At 44.1% G+C, this 20,363-nt stretch overlaps 1 protein-coding gene across 3 annotated transcripts in view; it reads left to right on the forward strand.

Annotated features, from left to right (window-relative positions):
* Window positions 1-20,363, forward strand: part of LOC134649366 (histone-lysine N-methyltransferase 2C) — a 79,430-nt gene that overhangs the window by 51,368 nt on the left and 7,699 nt on the right. For all 3 annotated transcript variants that reach the window (XM_063504082.1, XM_063504083.1, XM_063504084.1), the window contains 10 exons: window positions 5,235-5,393; window positions 5,665-6,723; window positions 7,252-7,311; window positions 8,257-8,344; window positions 8,749-8,849; window positions 10,312-10,509; window positions 12,060-17,687; window positions 18,140-18,238; window positions 18,755-18,973; window positions 20,193-20,348. In XM_063504082.1, coding sequence (XP_063360152.1) covers window positions 5,235-5,393; window positions 5,665-6,723; window positions 7,252-7,311; window positions 8,257-8,344; window positions 8,749-8,849; window positions 10,312-10,509; window positions 12,060-17,687; window positions 18,140-18,238; window positions 18,755-18,973; window positions 20,193-20,348 — 7,767 coding nt within the window. The remainder of the gene's footprint in view (window positions 1-5,234; window positions 5,394-5,664; window positions 6,724-7,251; window positions 7,312-8,256; window positions 8,345-8,748; window positions 8,850-10,311; window positions 10,510-12,059; window positions 17,688-18,139; window positions 18,239-18,754; window positions 18,974-20,192; window positions 20,349-20,363) is intronic.

A 20,363-nucleotide genomic window follows, 5' to 3' on the forward strand; every position in this document is an offset into this window, starting at 1 on the left:
ACTGGTGCTAGTAACTATAAATTAAGACGACTCGGAACTTAGTATGATGGCGTTTTTTACGATTCACATCAAAAGTCTGGGGTTTTACTGAAGTCAAAGGATTATAAACCTTATGTAAAGTGGTTACATTCCATATTTATATGTCAGCGCCAAGCAGCGAGCAGCCGCGAACGCGATGCTTGATGCGGCTGCTTTATAAAATGGAGTGTAAAGACTGTATAGAAGGTTCAAATTTCTTTGAACGTTGGAAGTCGCAACTTTACTCGAGTCTATCCGTGTGATGTTGTGTATCTTATTGTAACCAGTCGCCAAATCAAGTCACTCTAACGTTCAATACTTAATCGATTCCCTAGATAACATAGAAACTAAATGTAAACATGATAATTTTCCACTTACAACTGAATGATACTTGCGAATCAGTAAAACTTACTAATGAAGTAATGCTAGCATTAATAAGTTCATCTTGGAGGATTTTGATACATTGTCGTGCATGCAGTAATATTTTTATCTACATGTTTTTAATTGAATTTGTTCGACGTAGACGCTTTCTGATAGTACGAGTACTTTGTACGTCGAATCAAGTTTGATTGCTTTAAGTGTATGCCGTACAAGCTTGGGTTCACATCGTGTCACTGTTGATGTTATGTTGGCTGTCACACGATAATCGCCCCTAAATGTGAACCGATAAGACGATGTTCATTCCGCTTCCGTTCCGATCTCATCGCAGACGTGAGAATCGAGAGACCCTAGCAATATTAAAAAGTCTACATATTGGTGGCGGTTCGTACGGTGTATATACACTTCAAAATTTAAAAGCGCTTGTTCCATTGACAAGCTTAGAAGACTAATATTGCATGGGTATTTTGATGTCGCCAATAAACTATACGAGTTTTTTTTTCTAGCTGTCCTATAAGCTTATTTTTGTTTGTTCGAGTTCGAAACATTGCGTAATTAAAACATACTTTACTTTCCGACTAATAAGGAAAACAGGAGAAAGTAATTTGCTAACTATACAGGGTGTCCCAAGAAGTAGTGATATACTGAAGCTGGGAGGTAGAGGACCTAGAGGGCTATCTGAATCACCCCCATGTATGTTCCGCGATTTTTCGTATTTTCGGAGTTATGATTTTTTTTAATTTTTCACCTATCGCCGAGTACGATGAGATTTTTATTTATGGTGACGTGAATTATTGCGGTAGATGCTTGATTTTTTTTTGTGTGCTACGCTGATAGATAGGCCAATTCAGTATGGTAACATTTACTATCGTTAGATCTTTGAATGGAATTAAAAAAAAAAATAATGCCAAGAAAGATAAAATTACCCAGTATGTTCACAACTTCAAGGGCGCTTAGAAAAATAAATCATACTGGGTAATTTTATCTTTCTTGGCATAATGTTTTTTTAATTCCATTCAGAGATCTAACGATAGTAAATGTTACCATACTGAATTGGCCTATCTATCAGCTTAGCACACAAAAAAAAATCAAGCATCTACCGCAATAATTCACGTCACCATAAATAAAAATCTCATCGTACTCGGCGATAGGTGAAAAATTAAAAAAAATCATAACTCCGAAAATACGAAAAATCGCGGAACATACATGGGGGTGATTCAGATAGCCCTCTAGGTCCTCTACCTCCCAGCTTCAGTATATCACTACTTCTTGGGACACCCTGTATATTATTATTTAAAATATAACAGGAAATTCAACACGATTGTTAAACACGTACGTATATCAAAACCACAGGTATTAATCAAATCACGTTTATTATAATAAAATGCTTCAAAAACTCTATAATAATTAAAAAAACATTATTTATCTTTTTCTCAAGTATTCACCGTGCCATAGACGGTCCTATACTCATTCCACAGGGGGTTAGATAGGACAACAGATTTCAATTAGGGATAAAAAGAAATAGGCACGCTCGCGCTAAAAAAAATTCATCAGAGATGCTAGTAAAAATTGTAATGTGTTTCAATAAGGGGCGAATAGGAACACGTTAGCAGGAAATTAAAAAGGGTACAACGGTTGTGTCAAACCAGGTCGATAAACATTTATCATTAGGTAAGGGGCAAATAGGAACACGATGGCGGTTAAAAAAACTCGTATGTCGTACGCGTAGTTGGCGATGATGTTGGTTGCATGTCGGTGATCGATGGTTGTTGGGCAGGTGCCCTATGAAGCGGCGGACTGGGGCGACTGGCTGCATCGACGCCCGCTGCTGCTGCAGGTCAGACCACCCGACCCCGACACCCCGTCACCCGACCCCGACACCCCGTCACCCGACCCCGACACCCCGTCTCCCGACCCCGACACCCCGTCACCCGACCCCGACACCCCGTCACCTGACCCCATCTGTCCTGTGACCCTCCACATCCCACACGGTAGTGCTGCGCGGTCAACTGAACACGAACGTTTATATAGTAGTTTGGGCAACACATAATGAGAGGCCTTAAAATATGAGTGTGGTTTTATGAGTTTCATTGTAAGATCACACAATATATTAATGCCTAATTTTTAAAAGATGCATACCGTACTCATTCAACTGCGAAATAATATAATTTTAACATTTGAATGATGGTAGAAGACATAAGCCTCCTTCAAAAAAAAATTAGTCGTAAAAATGTATCCTAGACCAAAATCCTGACCAATACTGGAGGACAGGACGGTTATAAAAACTACTTTGCACTGGCTTAGTAACCAAAAAATTACCAATATTCTTCCGACCTAATTGGCTAATACGTATTTCCAACTTTTATTAGTCATAATTGACGTGTTCATGAAAAATGTTTCCTTTTTGGTTGATTAGGTTCGTGAATATTCTGCGGTTTACGGCGAATAACAAATATATATGTTGATAAATGTGGTTTCAATAAACATCCTAGCCAATGTGCCAGGCCCGAAGCGGTCACCTTGAGGCATCATATAGCTACATTTTTCACGCTGCGTTTTTTTCATTGAATTTAGCACTCGATTAGTATTTTCTGTCGGGTTTGATATTCTGTACCAAAATGTTTCATGCACTTTCTCTATAATAATTTTACATAGTGTGTTTCTACCTACACTAAGAAGAATAACAATGGTTTATGTCTGTTCAAGCTACGTGTTAGATATATCATACTGAATGAATTTCACAATGGTAAACTAATAGAAGTCGCGATAAAAAGTTGCTATTTCGTACATTTCGGCGACAATTTCTCATAGTTTTAAGAAGACATATTAGTTCGTTATTCAGGAGATGTTCCAGGGTTCACTATTAGTTACGCCTTTATTCAGTCGGTGAAGCGTAGAAATCGCGCGCTTGTGTAAATTACCGATAAAAATCACGAAAGTGTCCTTTAAACGTCGTGTTCAGTTGTATCGTATTGCTGTGACTGATATGTAAGCTGGCTAGTCCCGACATTCACAATGCACCTGGACCTTAGAAGCTTCCTATTCACTGGATCACCATTTCCTCTATTAAAATCTAAGTTCAGCAGAGTTTCTTTAAATATATCCGGGGTGTCTTTGATTCCTACTCTAGTCAAAACTTTCATTAAAAAATAAAGTATACACATATCAAAATGAATTCTTTGGGAATAAAAATGAATACTTCCTAGGTCCTAGATGATCCTGTTTCCGACTATCCTTTATATCCTCCCTAAAACAAGAGTAGTAAACTGGTACATTTTGCACAAGAGTTATAACAAAGTGTACCCGTTATTGCTTTTGAGTGTAGCTGTCGATAGGGGGCCTTGCAACCTTTACGTGTCTTTGCTTGTAACTTGCCTGCGCCGCATGCATGCGTACTAACTAACCTTTACCTTTCAGCATCCCTTCTAATACACTAACGTACTATAAGTACATAAACCAGCACTAAACGATACTAAAATGTAATGAAACTATTGTATTGTATTATGATTGTATACCGCGAGGATATCCCTGTCTCATCTTGTTCTGTCACGGTGGTGGGACATTTGTGGGGTTATGGGTCGTCAAACTAGTGACAGCTTAATTATTAAATATGGAAGTCTAAGATGCCCACAGTTTATCTACTTTGAAGTTCGACTGTTAAACTCCGCCTCTTGTACTATGAGTTTTTGTCATTTGTGCAATAATAAATAAATGAAGATGAGACTTCAGTTTTATTTTTCATTTGGTTATACTCTAAGAATCACAGTAACATCTCAAATATATTAAACACAATATTACAATAGTAAATCACTTTACAACTACTTAAGTATTTAGCATATTTTGTTATAGAAAATATGATTTATATATTCTGGCACTATGTAGTAGTACTATTCACTCTATCAGAGAACTGCTATTAGTATTTTGCACACTATTAGTTGACTCCTTGCCAAACAGTATCAGTAAGCCGTGTGTGACACCAAACTTCCTACGTCAGCTCACATGCTACCCGTACACTTCCTCAGTAGACAACCGAGGTCGACTGAGCTAATAAAGATACCCAATTACTAAAATTTAATTTTTTTATTACAAAACTTAGTATCAAGTTTTGCCGATTCAGTCGACCTCTCATCCAAGATGAGATGGGTATATCATGATCTCAATTTGCATTGTTTAAATTCAGAATGATGTACCTTGAAAAAAAAAAGCATTGTATCAATATGTAACGAATAAAGAGAGCATCCCAATGTCGAGGGGGAGGATACGCCACCGACGCCGGTAGCGGGACCATAGCGAATAACAGAAACGTGAAAGGCAAACATTTAACCGTCAGAACGTAAACCAGGAGCAACCGTTGCTTCTGGAGGAGCTCTTGGAGCAGGAGAAGCGCGAGCAGGAGCGGGACGGGGGCGGGGGCGGGGGCTCTTGGGAGCCGCCCTCGGCGCCGCCGCCCTCGGCGCCGCCCGCGCCCGCCATCCCGCTGTACGCCGGCGCGCCGCCGCCCGCGCCGCCGCCGCCCGCCTCCGACGCCGACCACCACCAGCGCCGGCTCTACGAGCAGTGGCTCAAGGCCTACAACGCCTTCGCCGCCGACCAGCTGCGCTACTACGAGCAGGAGGTGCAGAAGCTGCGTAAGATCCGCAAGGTGAGCAGTAGACCGCTTTCGTGTTCGTGAGCTTTACGGTAGTAGCGTGATAGCCTCCTCCGAGCTCCGACTCATTCGCAGGTACTAGTTACACCCGGGGGGTCGCACTGTGTGGTAACCGAATGATATGTACTAACCGGGGATTGTCCTACCGACTCGCTCCCTTCCTCCGTTTCATGTCGTGGTCTGTTTATAGTCGCTCAACAGCAAGCAGCGGCAGTTGCGCAAGTCTGGCAACGAGCTGATGCCGAACGACGCGGCGGAGCTGCGCCGGGTGTCGGCCGAGCAGGCCGCGCTGCAGAAGCACCTCGAGGCGGCCAGGAAGCAGTCCCGCCAGCACAGCATGCTCATACAAGTAAGTAAAACAAGAAAACGTCTGGCTAGTCAGCCGTGACTATATGAAAACTACGTTCAAATGCTAGTCTGTGTCTGACCGCCAAAGTTATACCGTTACGAAAACAAAAAGGCATAGATTTTTTTCTACGCTTCTTGTGGTTTAGTTCACTATGTAGTAACTGTTGGTGGCCATAATATAAGAGTGTGTCTCAAGAAAAATATTTTTGCACCGCTTTATACCTGTCAAGTATATAGTCAAAACATATCTCCATTATGTACCCACTTTCCAGGAATACGAGACGAAACAACGCCAGCAGAATCCTCAGTTAGCACAACAATCTGTTATAAGCCAACAACAGATCACGACCAACCAGACCGTCTACACTCAGAACCAGAGCATTCCTCAATCGCCGCAAATGCAACAAACCGCCATCAACCGGCCGATGCAAATAGGCCTGCAGGGAACTGTTCAGCAGCAACAGATTATAAGGAACCAGCAAACTGTCCTAAGCTCAGACGGACAGCAGAGGATAGGTCTAGTGACGTCGCCGCTCAACGCCCAAGGCCGCATCCTCCAAAGCGGACGAACGCTAGTGATAGAACAAACGGGATCGCCTCAACAGCAACTAGTCAGGCAGCTTTCCGGGGTTCAAGAGAGACCACAATCCGTCGGAATGGTGCAATTCGGGCAGCAGCAACTTGGAGTACGGAACACAATGCCCGCGGGCGCTCAGACTCCACGACCGGCCGGCACGAGACCCGCCATGTCGCCGCTACACGTGCAATCCCCACATTCACAATCTCCTCTACATTCCCTAGCGCCACAGTCGCCTTTACACCATCTGACTTCTCCTATGCAATCGCCGCTGCATTCCCAACAATCTCCTTTACACCACACGTCGCAATCACCTTTACATCCCTCGACGCAATCACCTCTCCACACCCAGCAGTCTCCGCTCCACTCCCAACAGTCTCCTATGCATGTGCAGCAGTCTAACGTGCCGCAGCAATCCCCGATGCATCAAAGTCCTATGCACCAGAGCCCTATGCATCCGCAACAGAGCCCAATGCATCAACAAGGCTCGATACATCAGCAGAGTCCAATGCACCAGCAAAGCCCAATGCATCAGTCTCCATTACACCAACAGAGTCAAATGTCTCAGCAATCGCCGATGCATCCTCAGCAGTCGCCGATGCATTCGCAACAGTCGCCTATGCACCTGCAGCAGTCGCCGATGCACACGCAGCAGAGCCCGATGCAGTCGTCGATGTCGCCGCAACATTTCTTGCAACAGTTGCAAGCTCAGAGGACGAGTCCACAGTTGCCGACGCCTAGTAGGAGTCCACAAGTAAGTCTTTTTTGTTATTGCATGTAATTTTCGATAATCATTTACACTGTTATAGCTGACAACAAACCTCATTGCAAAGATATAAGGTAGATAACAGTTGGTTGAACTTTTAAAAGAAAATATTCTATACAATACAATATCGCCGCTATACTTACTCAACCTCGTATCTGCAACACTCATTGCATATCAAAAACACCCGTATTCCGAATGAAAGAAAAGCGACATTTCCATCAAATGATTGTTGCAGATATGAGGTTGAGTAAGTATAGCGACGATATATATTATTTTCAGACCATGTCCATGGTCTATGCTACCTGTAATAAAATTAGACTTCTATGTAAAATTCTCACGTCTACCTGTAATAAAATTAGACTTCTATGTAAAATTCTCATGTCTAAGGGCCATGACCACTGTAAGACGCTCTTTATTGTAGTAATTTCCATCCTGGCCGATTGAACTTTTAAGATATTTTTGGGAGATAGATATTTTTTAAATAATTTGTTTAAAAACTACTGTGTTTTCTTCTAGATATATCAACAATCACAAATACAAAGCCCGGTTTCGTCGCATTCACCTCAGATGCAGGCGGTAAGTAAATCATTGTACAAAATATTGTACAATAGTAATAAAGATCGGTTTTCCTAGGATAGCGGTGCCGTCATATAGCGGCCGTCTCCATACTAAATAATACGGCTAAATATGGATGTCGTAGTATTTGTATGGAGACGGCCGCTATATGACGGCACCGCTACCGGAGGAAACCAAAGCGTAAACGTACTGTGTTTACAAAAAAATACTTCAGTCTTATTACTATTTTGGTATTTTTCTATGTAGGGGAGGTAGGGGACCATTAGGCAGTCGGGAGGCTCGGGCACCCCCTTGTAAATCAGGACGACTGCGCAATGGTCCCCTACACCTAAGTAGTTGAGCGAGATGACACCCTAAAGCTTTGGATTCCACCGAAAACGGTGCCGTAATATGACGGCCGCTATATAGCGTTGAATGACGTCACTAGAACGTTGTCTATGTAAACAAGATGGCGCGGTTTCCTAGACAGCGTTACGTTACGTTGACTGTCAACGTAACGTAAGATGACGGCCGTCATGACGGTGTCGATAGTTTCGTGAACGTTTTATTAGATCGCGGTGACGCCATTTTGAATAAATGACACGAGATTTGAATAAATGATTCCGTACTACGATTATTTTCCTCTTCTGATGATATTTCATCCTCCAAGTAAATTATAGATGATCAAGCAAATCTTGTCAGTAGGAAAAGGCGCGAAATTCAAATTTTCTATGGGACGTTATCCCATCGCGCCTACGTTTTTCAAATTTGCCGCTTTGACCTTGGTGGATGACGGTGTGTTATGACGCCGTGGTACTTTCCACATGTCGCCACCGTAAAGACGGCCGTCTTTTGCGGCCGCTATAAGACGGCCGTCATATGACGGCACCGTTTTCGGAGGAATCCAAAGCTTAACCATCTATAAAATACTATCAAGTATCTAAACGTCAAAATCGTTTTGAACAGGATTATACGACGAGTCGCTTCTCACGGCCAGCGCCCGGTTGTTCCCCATTGCCCAACCGCTTCGCCAGGCCTCCGCATCACCAGCAAGGTAAGATCCTAGTATAAGATTTTATTTTTGGTCTTCGTACGATGGAGCAACGCAAAGTTTTGAAATTGCTCTCTAGTAATGCATCGATGGTTAGCCGGAATTCTGAACCGGTTCGTTAGCTATCAAAGTACTGACAAATAGGCTTCCCGAGCCTTCATTCTTTTGCAAAATGTACCTTTTGTCGGGCATCAAGTAACTAGCGCCTTCGGTTTTTAACATAAAACCATTCGGATATAAAACCATCACAATATATTATTAATGAAAATCAAGGGGAGAGGTCTTTGCCCAGCGATGGGACACTCAGACAGGCTAGGATTAATTATTAATTAGTTAATATAATATCAAGGTTTCTAGTACTCTGTATTATCTATTGATTTACTTAATATTATGTGAATATTTGTCAGGAATGAGAGTGGGAGTGCCGTTCGGCAGTCGGCAGCAAACGTCGCCGCTCGGCAGCCCACAGCCTCTGCCTTCACCCGGCAACCCTGCTAATGAGATAGCGGTGAGTATTCCATCCATACGTATAACTCAGACGAAGTGGTAAGAAGTTACCATGCTTGAATGTGGTGTAATTAAGTCAAAATTGTATACATAATCTGAGTTAAGTTAGAAATTACTAAGGTATCTTCTATGTATAACCATCTGAGATAACCATTAACCACCTCATGAACCATTTTAGTAAGAACTTGATAAGGATTATTTTTGATACTTAATAGGGATGATGACACGTGTTGAATTTTATAACAAAATGTAGTAAAATAGATAGCAAACGAGCAATTTATCACAATAGTGTGGATATTAAAATAAAATATTGAAAAATTACAAAAATACAGGACCTGAAAGTTTCAAAATTTAAGTTTTTTTTTAACTTCCAAAAACGATAAAAGTAAGGGTACCATTCGATTCCTTACATTTCATCCAAAAAAATATTGTATAGCAACTATATACATAAACGCAATATTTCACCGACAAAAACGAAATTTTCTTGTTTTGTCCATACTACAAGATGGGCGATGACGTCACGGCCCCTGGCCGTTTTGTATAGGGCGTTTCGCGAGTGAAGTGCGACTGTCGGCCTTTGACTACAATTTCTGACTTTTGTGTTACTTTAATGCAATGGGTCCCATATAGACATTTGATCCTAAAAACAAACCCGATCGATTAATACCATAAATGAAAATTAGTCATGTAGCCTATTAAGTAAGATATGTAAGGCAAGTGAATGAATGTATAAGTTAAATATTGACCTAATTTAATTTGTCTGTTTTAACCGTAACTTGTTGAGCTCGAAAACAATGACGGGACAAATGCTTTGTCATGGATGCAAAAAAAAAACCAACATTGTACCTAGCTTATTGTTCTTTAAAGTGATCATAGATCCTTTCTAAGTTCACGTTTAGTGCATTTTAGTAATGTACCATTGTTTTAAAAAGAAAAGTACTAGATTCGTGTCTCCTTCCCACACGTAACTACGGCTGTCAAACGTGGAAATACACAAGCTACATTAAACACAAGATTAGAGCATGCCAAAGAGCAATGGAAAGAAAAATTTTGAAAGTTAAGCTAATAGATAAAATACGCCACAAAAATATACGAGAAAAAACTAAAGTAATTGACGCTCTCGAACACTCACTAAGACTTAAATGGCAGTGGGCAGGTCACATCGCGAGAATGCCAGATGATAAATGGACAAAGCATTTAACTACCTGGAAGGGACCATGTGGGAAACGAGGATCTGGGCGTCCCCGTGCTCGCTGGGCACAAGACATAGAGAGAGTGTCGAGCAGCTGGCTCACAGAGGCACAAGACCGAGAACGGCGGAAGAGGTTGGAGGAGGCCTATACCCGGAAGGGGTCCTAACACTTCTAGATTGTCACAAAATAGTATTTAGTTTAAAAATTGTTTGTATAAGTGTTTACGGAATAAAAAGGCTTTTTATTTTATTTTATTACCATTGTTTCCAGCGGCAACAAATGCTGCAGCGGCAGCAGTACAGCCCGATGGGCGGCGCGCCTCCCTCGCCGTCCCTGTCTCGCTCGCCGCACGTGCGCACGCCCACCCCCTCCGCGTCGCCCGCCGCCTCGCCCGCGCCGCACGCCGACCACGGCGGCGGACACCACCACCACATGGCGCCCATCCCGCCCGGATACAGATACTTCAAGGTTATCTATTTTATACACAGACAATCCAACCTAGCATACATAGCATAGTCGCGCTACCCCCTCTGCCACACATACGGTAGCGTTACTCCATCTTCGAGTCAATCCCGTGCCGTGATTGGTCCGTGTCTTTGAACGGACCGCTCACCTCATCCCCCCGCACCCCCGTATTTTTGGCAGCATCGGTTTCATGAAGGAATTGGCCTAAGCTCAGTCTAGAGGTTGGATTGTCAGTGATTTTATATTACCTCACTTCGTTTCCTTCCTTCGTTATTATACACAGGAAGCAAGCATCCAACGTTACGTTAACGGAGTTTGTAATCTTATGACATAAAAACCTAGGTGTTCATGATAATGGCATTTATATAAACTAGTGGCTCTGTGAGCTGTAGACCTCGCATGCATAGCCTTAAACTGAATAAATTTATGGCTCCGTCATTTTGAAATAAAAAAAAATATCTGAATCAACAAAAAAAATCTATTTCAACATCGAATCTGCCCACAAAACTTCATGAGAATCGGTTGAGAATTGCGACCTGTAGAAGAGAATATCCGGAAATACGAAAGCGTTTTTGTCCAAGCTGAAACGTAGACCTTCGCCAACGCTCGGTAAATTAAGACCACTTGTAAATATACCTTTCAACTAAAACAATTTTTATGAATAATTTTCAAAAGTATTTGTTCCACTTTGTGTGGTTTTTTAGTTGAGATATCTTAGTTTATTGGTCATTTTATTTATGTTCTCATAACCATGTACAGTGAAGCCTGGTTAAGTGGGACCTGGATAAGTGAGAAACCTCTATAGCTGGGACTCATGGTGCGGTCCCGACACTTTAGCACTGAATTACCTCTGTTAGTGAGATAAACCGAACCTCTATGACTGGGATTAGTTGTTGTGATTTTATAGTCACAATTACTTCTATAATTGAGACAGAGAGTGTATTTTACCTCTTTTACTGAGACTATATTTATTAGATTACATTTTCCTAATTGTTGTTTTAGAATTTTATAGGAATTGCCCTCTGTATCTGAGATGACGTCAATCTATGACCTCTCTAACTTGGATTTTATTGATCAATTTCCGTATTGTTACTAACTCTTAGTCTATCCACAAATTCCGCATTTCTAAACGACTTCAAGTTTCATTTAGTTACTTTATGTAGTTAAAACTATCCAGACGAAAGCTGAAATCTTGATAAGTAACACGAATAAACAAATTTTCATTTACTAAATTTCTAAGACGCAATGCAGTCCGTATCAAATTTAATTGAAAAAATCTATCCTTTGGAGAATCATTTAAAATAAATTCAAAGAAATATTTAAACAAGTTTAAAAAATAATTAGGGACATTAACTACCTCTATAACTGAAATATCCTCTATTCTCACCTCTATTAATGGGACCCTCTGTAAATGAGACAGAAATTTATTTGTACCTGGCTAACTGATGAGAGCCTGGGTAAGTGGAATACCTCTTTAAGTGAGACAAATCTGCTCGTCCCTTGAAATTTCACTTATCCAGGTTTCACTGTATTAAATATTTTACTTCGTTTAGGTTGGCCTGTTCGGCGGCGCCCCCGTGTGGCCCAACAAGGACGACGACCGCCGCAGGCCACCCCACATCAACAAAGTATCCATATTGAAGCGGCGAACACCGCCGCGCCCGAGGTTCGCCGGCAAGAGCGCCCCCGGCACCTCCGACGAGCGACCCTCCGAGGAATCCGCCAGTCAGAGCCCCAGCGAAACGAGAGAGTTCGTACTCTACTCGTCTGATGGCGTAGAATACTCGGCCATGTCCGACGACGCCGCGAGAATGGGCTTCGCGAAAGACGACGATGACGATATAGAGGAAATAGTCGAGGAACACCTAGACGATGCGGATATAGTGGTAGTGGAGCCGGGGGCGATGTCGCCCGAGGAGCGGATCGCGACCGAGGAGGACTTCGAGGAGCTCATCGACAGCGGGAAACCCGAGGACGAAATGGAGGAGGAAACTATGCCTGAGAAAACTACCACCAGAACCGAGACTACAACTAAAACGGTAGCTGTCATAAGCTTGTCCACGGCTAATAAAGCTTCCCCTAACGTACAGCAGTACAAGCTGGTGAATCCGTCACAAGGCAATGCTCTGTCGAGGCTGCCGGTCTTAAGCGCCACCGTGCTCTCTCCGCATGCCAACAATAAGATTCTAAACGAAGTCTCACAAGCTACTGTCGCTTCTGTTTCTATCGCAAACCAGACCATTTCAGTGCCCGTGTTAAAGAGCCTCTCCGTTCCTATCGGCGGTCATGGTACCGGTGCGAAACCTCAGCTCAAAAAAGTGCCTCTTAATTTAAATAATCCACCCTTAACTATCAACATGTCCACGCACCCGCAATCGAAGCCGATCAGCTCGGTCATCAGCGTTATATCTTCAAATATACCTAAAACGGCAACCCTGAACCCAGTGATTACGCTCGCCACGTCCAATACCGCGGCCGGCGCTTCCAGAGTACCGGTGTCGATACTAACGCAACATCAAGTCAAACAAAAGATCGTCAAAACCATTGAAAAGCCAATGGCTTTGTCTCTATCTAATACTAAGCTCTCTAGTCTCTCAGTGACGCATGACGCGACATTGCCGGCAAAGATATTCCAAGATGATGTGGCATCCCCTGACAGCACGGTCGCCTCTGACACACACGCAGACAAAGAAATACACCAAATAACTACCAACGCGCAACATTTGGGTGCCATGACCTCTCAAGGATTAGCCCATTTAGACCATAAACCACCTCCAATAATCAAAGAAACAAGCAAAGATATCGACATTGAGACTGAAATCAGTCAGCAGACTGAACTGCCACATTCGTTATGTATAACTGATAGAACGCCATTGCTGCTCGGAAAGGCGGACATAAAAAGCCCCGATCCTATACCAGAAAAGATTCCCGACAACATCATGGAAGGGGACGACGAAGATAAACCTGAAGACAGTCTACAAAGTAACCTGTTACTCTCTTATAACAAATCGATCTCTGATCAGTCACAAAATACGTCAGCAGCTGACAAACAAGCGCAAGAAAACGTGGTAAAGACCATTAAAGCTATCGCGAACCAAACTAAAGAGATGGTCATCGATTCCAACATGCAAATCACATCCGATATGGCTCAAGAATCCGTACAGATTTCCATACCATCCCCTACCCCGTCACAGGAGAGGTATTTGAATGACATCACTATGCAAGAACACGCGGAAACTGTGGAAGGTAATCAGAAACGCGTGGAGACGTTCGAAGACATGCTGTGCATGCTAGAGAATATAACAGATGACGCTAAACCGTTTGGTATGAAGCAACCTAACCCTAAAACGAATCCACAAACTCATGCTCCACAAAATCCCAACATAAATCCTGCCCTAAAACCGGAAAATAAGGAGCCAATGGAGCAACACGGTTTCCCTAAACGAGATACGGACAGATTGAGCTTACAGTCCGCTACAGTGCCTCAGCTCTCTCCACTCTCTCAACCATCAGAGTTACAATCTAACATGGCGAACGTATCCCAACAACTGCGGACCATCATGTCTTCCCTAAATACAGCCACGTCGAAAGTGGATGTCCAAACTGTATCATCGCTAATGAGAAAAAATAGTGACGCCACAGCACCCACGCAAGTCAATTTCGAGAACCTTCTGCCGTCATCCAAAGTCGAAGTTGCCGCTTCGCGGCCGTCACCGGTGCAGAGGATGGAGAAACCGATAACGTCTATCCCTAATTCAGACAGTTTGCCGATGAGCGCGGCACAAATGCTCGGATCCCGAGTCAACACGCTATCATCAATGGGTCAGAATAGAAAATCTCCTACAGTGTCTCCCATAAACTCTCCTGTAGGCATGCAAAATACGTTAATGAAATCCCCCGCTCAATCACCCCTGATCACTAACCAGGGCTTCTCTTCCAACGAAGACATGAACGCTACGTCTGTAGCTTCCCAAATTATTCAAATGCCAGCGCTCTCTAAAATACACAGCTCGTCCGCGCCGCAGTCCATAATGCATTCCAACAATACTATTACGACTACTGTCAGCGGATTCCAAAAAGGACCACCATTACCCACGAGCATATTAGGGCATACATTGCTTCAGCCCACAAGACAAATTAATACAAGCAATCTCCCTTTTAACCCTCAAAGCATTAGCTCTAGTCAACCCCCAGCGTTGGTAATGACTTCGCGACCTGTGATGGGCAAAGAACCACCGCCAAACGTGACCGTCCGCGCGCACACATTAGTTAGCCCAGGAATGAGCCAAATGAACCAAATGCAGGCGAAACCTGCCCAGGGACCAATTAATTTCATCACGTCTTCCAAACTACTGCATACGCAACTAACTTCGCCGTTAAAAAGATCAAAATCCACTGATGAACCCAAGACAGAAGTTATTGTAGGTCACATACAGCCCACTAAGAGGCACAGCGTGGAATCGGTCATTGTGAAATCGGAACCAATGGAGACCGACGAGCCGACGGCGACTTCCACGATCGTTACAGACAACGCTGGCAACAAAATCATACAGAGTTCACCCAATCAGAGGAATGATGAGTCTCAAAATGTGTTGTTAAAACAACTGCTGCAGACAACTACCTCGGCCGCAACTGTTGTCCCGCAGCGGACGATTACTATGCAAAGAACCGCACCGGCTTTAGGGACAATACCCTCGCTAGAAGCCCAGCTAGCTAGACCTTCAATTCCACCACCTACCCTATCCTTGTCACAAGAAGTGGAAATACCTAAAAACTCGCCGCGACAAATAATGACGCATACGCATAATACACAAGTCAGTTCTCCGTACACTAGTCGACCGGGCATGCAACCTATCCAGACGATGCAAGGCATGCCCATGCAGACTTCTATTCCGACGTCTTCCATGTCACCTTTGATGCACTCCTCCACGCAGTCGCTCATGGACGTACGAAAACCGAGTATGAAAATTATGACTAAAGAAGAGACCACTCCGCTGCCGGAGAGTTCACCGACAATCAAAACGATGCCAATGTACCCCATGGGCATGGACGCTCAACAACTCCATCAAGCGATAAAGAAGGAAGTGACGCCGCCGCAACAAAGCCCTGTCATGAGACCTTTCACTCCCATGGATGTTAAGAAAGAGCTGCTCGATGAGAGTTCCCAGCAATCCGCCACTTCTGGAATCTCCACTGCTTCAGACCAAGGGAAACTCGACCAGCCCATGAAGGAAGAGTTTCCTGAAAGCGTCAACATGGATCCTTCCGCCGAAGCTAATGCTCCAGAAACGCCTTCCGAAGCCAAAAAACGTAAGAGGCGAGAATATCAGCAGAAGAAGAGGAAACAACTACAACTGAACATGAAAATGGCCGCGGAGAACAACGTGAGTGCGGCGAACGCCAAGAAGAGACCGCGAAAGGGTTCACGCTACGAGGAAGACTATGACACGTTTATTGACAATCTGATGGCTCAACTCCGACTTCTGCAGCCAATGCAAATTCAAGAACCGTCCCTAACTACTAACTTTGCAGTCTGCCCACTTTTCGGGTCCGGAGACTTGACAAAGTTAAAGAACAAGGACTACGATATTATGAAGGGTGATCTGGTTGGTGAATTCGGCAACGCAAAGATTCCGAATGTCGCCGATTACTACAACACGAAGCCTTTCGGAGATGACGAGCCTCTCCCGGAGAAACCGCAAGCGTCTACTCAAAGAGGGTTCTACGATCAAGAATTCCAACCGATCGTGTTTGATGAAGATCCTGAAGACAAGAAACTGGACTTCATTTGTAAGGAGCGAGACACGGATACTCCAGATAGCATAGTAAGCTGTTCGAGTCCCGAGTGCCTTGATATTGAACCAGCGAACCGCTTCCCTGGTCTAAAATTCATTGATGACGACGAGGAAGATGAGGACAGTGATTCCGCAATGTCCGGTAAAGTGTCCCCGATCATACCTCTCATCGCGCCTGTTCCCATCAGAGTCAAACCTGTCTCACTGTTCCACTTGAAGGACGAAGATGGCTCGACGGCGCTGAAGTGCCTCGACTCAGGCTCACCCATGAAGACTGTCGACTCACCTGGCAGCACAGAGAGCAACGAAAACGTAACAGTAACACTAACATTAACATCCGGTGCCGCTGAAGACATACTAGGCGTATTGAAAGAACTTGCGGGAATTTTACACATACCACCGCCAACTTCCTACCAAATCGTAGAAAGAACAGCTACGCCACCGTCCCACAAGTTGGGGCTGTACAGGTCAAAAGGTAAAGATGGGAAGGAGGGGACGCCTATTGACATTCAAAGCATACTCAACGGAGCGGCTAAGTTCTGCCGTCACTGTGATGTAGTCATCTTAGATTCGGTCGTCAGAGCAAAAGCGTCCGAATTCCCTTTGCTATCAGCGAACAAAGGCAACGCCGAAGACATCCTGTGCGATAGCGATTCAGAATTATACTTCTGTAGCACGCAATGCTACGAACGATTCGCTTGGCGGCCCACAAACATCATTCTAGACGGGAAGTCGAAAGCACCCGTAAAAGAGGACGTCAAGTCTGACAACGAGACAAACCTATCTAAAGACCGTGATGACTTCGACACGGCGTCCACAGAGAGCATGGAAACGGACGATTTAGACATCAAACCGGACATCAAGGACGAAAAAATGGACCTGTCCTTCATAGACTCACTGGACAATGACGAGTTAATGAAAGAAGTCGGCGAGGACGTCGGATTAGGCGGCTTAGACGAAGACCTCAAGAACGAATCAGACGAAAAGAGCAACCAGAGCGTAGAGAAGGAAAAATACAGAGGCATTCGCTACAAAGCGTGGTCGCCGGGCTGCATCGGGCCGCCCGTCAAGTACAAGAGGCCCACGGACCGGGAGCTCACCGAACTAGTGTTCAGAACTGGGGTTGCTATAATGCCGGTGACTACGGAAGATTCTAGACGTTGCGAGCTATGCGGGATTCAAGGGGACGGAGTGGCGGATGGTGTTTCAAGGCTACTGAATTGTGACGTGGATCGATGGGTGCACCTGAACTGTGCGCTGTGGTCTGAGGGAGTGTACGAGACGGTGAGCGGCGCGCTGATGAATGTGGAGACAGCGTTGGCGGCCGGCTCTAATGCCACGTGCGCCGTGTGCCGCCGCCTCGGCGCCACCGTGCGCTGCTTCAAGGTAAAAAGAAAAACTTTCATATATAAAAATTAAAAATTCTCTGTAAAATTAAAATTTGTGATCCAACAAACACATTTTAAAATATAAAGCCCTTGTTACTCTTGACAGACGTTTATTAATAACGCCAACTCGTTCATCGATGTTTCTACCAAATAGTTACTGTTTTTGACATATTTATTATTAAATTGTAGACCAATTTTCTTTGTTTCAAAAACCTTAACTCAATAAGTATAACTTATGGAACGACGTAAAATTGATGTTGTTCGATTGATATTTCACTACTTTTTGATTGTTTACTATGGGGAATATTCTCTAGCGAGAACGTTCTCCATACAAAACAGAGAACGTTCTTGAGAACGGCACAACTATAAATATCTATACTTGTTACTCTAATAAAGAATTGCTGGGATACCGCTGGGAGACGACAGACTAATTCCAAGAATTATTCAAAGGTGCGGTGCGGCAGTGTGTACCACCTCGGCTGCGCCGTCAAAGACAACTGTGTCTTCTACAAGAACAAGACTGCTTTCTGCGCTTCACACGCACCCAAGGTAAGTCACACACATCTTTTTGTCTGATTTAAACATCGCAACATAGTACGCCAACAAATAGAAACATTAAAAACATAATTTTGCCGCGCTTAAGCATAAGAGCAGTAACACATTTTGTAATGTCATTCAATTTTATACCTTGTTCTTGTACGATATGTTCTACAATTGAAAGATATTTCAAAATGAGTTACTGCTCTTTTGCTTAGTGCGGCAGAATTTTATGAGTTGCATAAAATGGGGCCCAATATCGGTGAAAGTTCTTATAAGTAGTAAAAGCTAGGCTGGCAAACTGAGCTTTAACTGCACGTTACGTGTAGCGCCCTACTAACTTAGGCCTTTCTTACATGGGGCAACCCAAATGTGTCTAGTTGCCAACTGTGATGCGACCAAACGCGTAGGCACATGTATTTAAATCCCAGCTATCACTGGACCCAACTGGTTTTCAAAACTAGACTAGACGGGATTGAATAAGCGAATAATAAACGTTGCTGTTACTGTACAAGATTCATATTTCAGAGCGAAAAAGATAACGAACTGACAACCCTAAGCGTGCAACGTCGCGTGTACGTGTCGCGCGACGAGCAGCGCCAGGTGGCGTCGGTCATGCTGCACTCGGACACCAACCACCTCATCCGAGTGGGCGGCCTCATCTTCCTCAGCCCCGGGCACCTGCTCCCGCACCAGCTGGCCGCCTTCCACACGCCCAACTACATCTACCCTATCGGATATAAGATCGTGAGTTTGTACAGTCGACTACAAAGAGATGTATCCACTTTTTCACCTTACTGCCTTGTAATAAGGTGAAAAAGTGGATACATCTCTTTGTAGTCGACCCTACATTGCAGAAGTTGCTTAAGCTTTGGATTCCTCCGAAAACGGTGCCGTCATATTACGGCCGCTATATAGCGTTGACTGACGTCACTAGAACGTTCTCTATGTAAACAAGATGGCGCGGTTTCCTAGACGGCGTTACGTTACGTTGATTGTCAACGTAACGTAAGATGACGGCCGTCATGACCTTGTCGATAGTTTCGTGAACGTTTTATTAGATAGCGGTGACGCCATTTTGAATAAATGACACGAGATTTGACGATTATTTTCCTCTTCTGATGATATTTCATCCTCCAAGTAAATTATAGATGATCAAGCAAATCTTGTCAGTAGGAAAAGGCGCGAAATTCAAATTTTCTATGGAACGTTATCCCATCGCGCCTACATTTTTCAAATTTGCCGCTTTGACCTTGGTGGATGACGGTGTGTTATGACGCCGTGGTACTTTCCACATGTCGCCACCGTAAAGACGGCCGTCTTTTGCTGCCGCTATATGACGGCCGTCATGTGACGGCACCGTTTTCGAAGGAATCCAAAGCTTTAGCGGGCGAGCTGGCCAAAAGTAACTTGACATAACTTTATTATTAGCGTATTAGGGTGGATCAACTATTTCTGGTTGTTATTCTGTCCGGTCAGCCAAGAGACAATAGTAGCATAGTTTGTTAGAAGACATTGTCCAACACCTTCTGACACGCTTGGTAGACGACCCTTTATGGAAAGGGTTTATAAGTTTCACAAAAAAGCGTGTTTGGAGAATTTAAATGCCTAAAAATCAGGTTTTAAAGAGTGACCCAAAGGAACGTAACCATGGCAACGAGTGACAAGAAAAAGTTGATTCACCCATTAACACTGCAGTGATCGACGAAGCGTGCAGCGTGGCGCCGAACTTCCAAGGGATTTAAGTAGCGTACACTGCTAAGTGCGATCACTCGCTCGCATGATTTTTGCATTTGTTTAGATGGACGCCTCAACGCACGCCACTCTGGCCGCCCCACTCAAGCGACGATTCAGTCTGCACGTGCACACTTAACTTGGTATATTATTATGGTTTCCTGTTGCAAAGAACATGTTCTATACCAGATGTTGCATTCTTAACGTTAATTTCTGAATGTTTGTATCGCAGGTGAGATTCTACTGGTCGATGACGCGCGCCAACGCGCGCTGCCGCTACGTGTGCTGGATCTCGGAGGAGGCGGGGCGGCCGCGCTTCCACGTGCGCCTGCAGGCCGAGCTCGAGCAGGACATGAGCGCGCCCACGCCGCGCGCCGCCTGGGCCAAGGTACCACATCATTAC

The sequence above is a fragment of the Cydia amplana genome, chromosome 7 (genome assembly GCF_948474715.1).
Source record: "Cydia amplana chromosome 7, ilCydAmpl1.1, whole genome shotgun sequence".
In the NCBI taxonomy this organism is placed as follows: Eukaryota; Metazoa; Arthropoda; class Insecta; order Lepidoptera; family Tortricidae; genus Cydia; species Cydia amplana.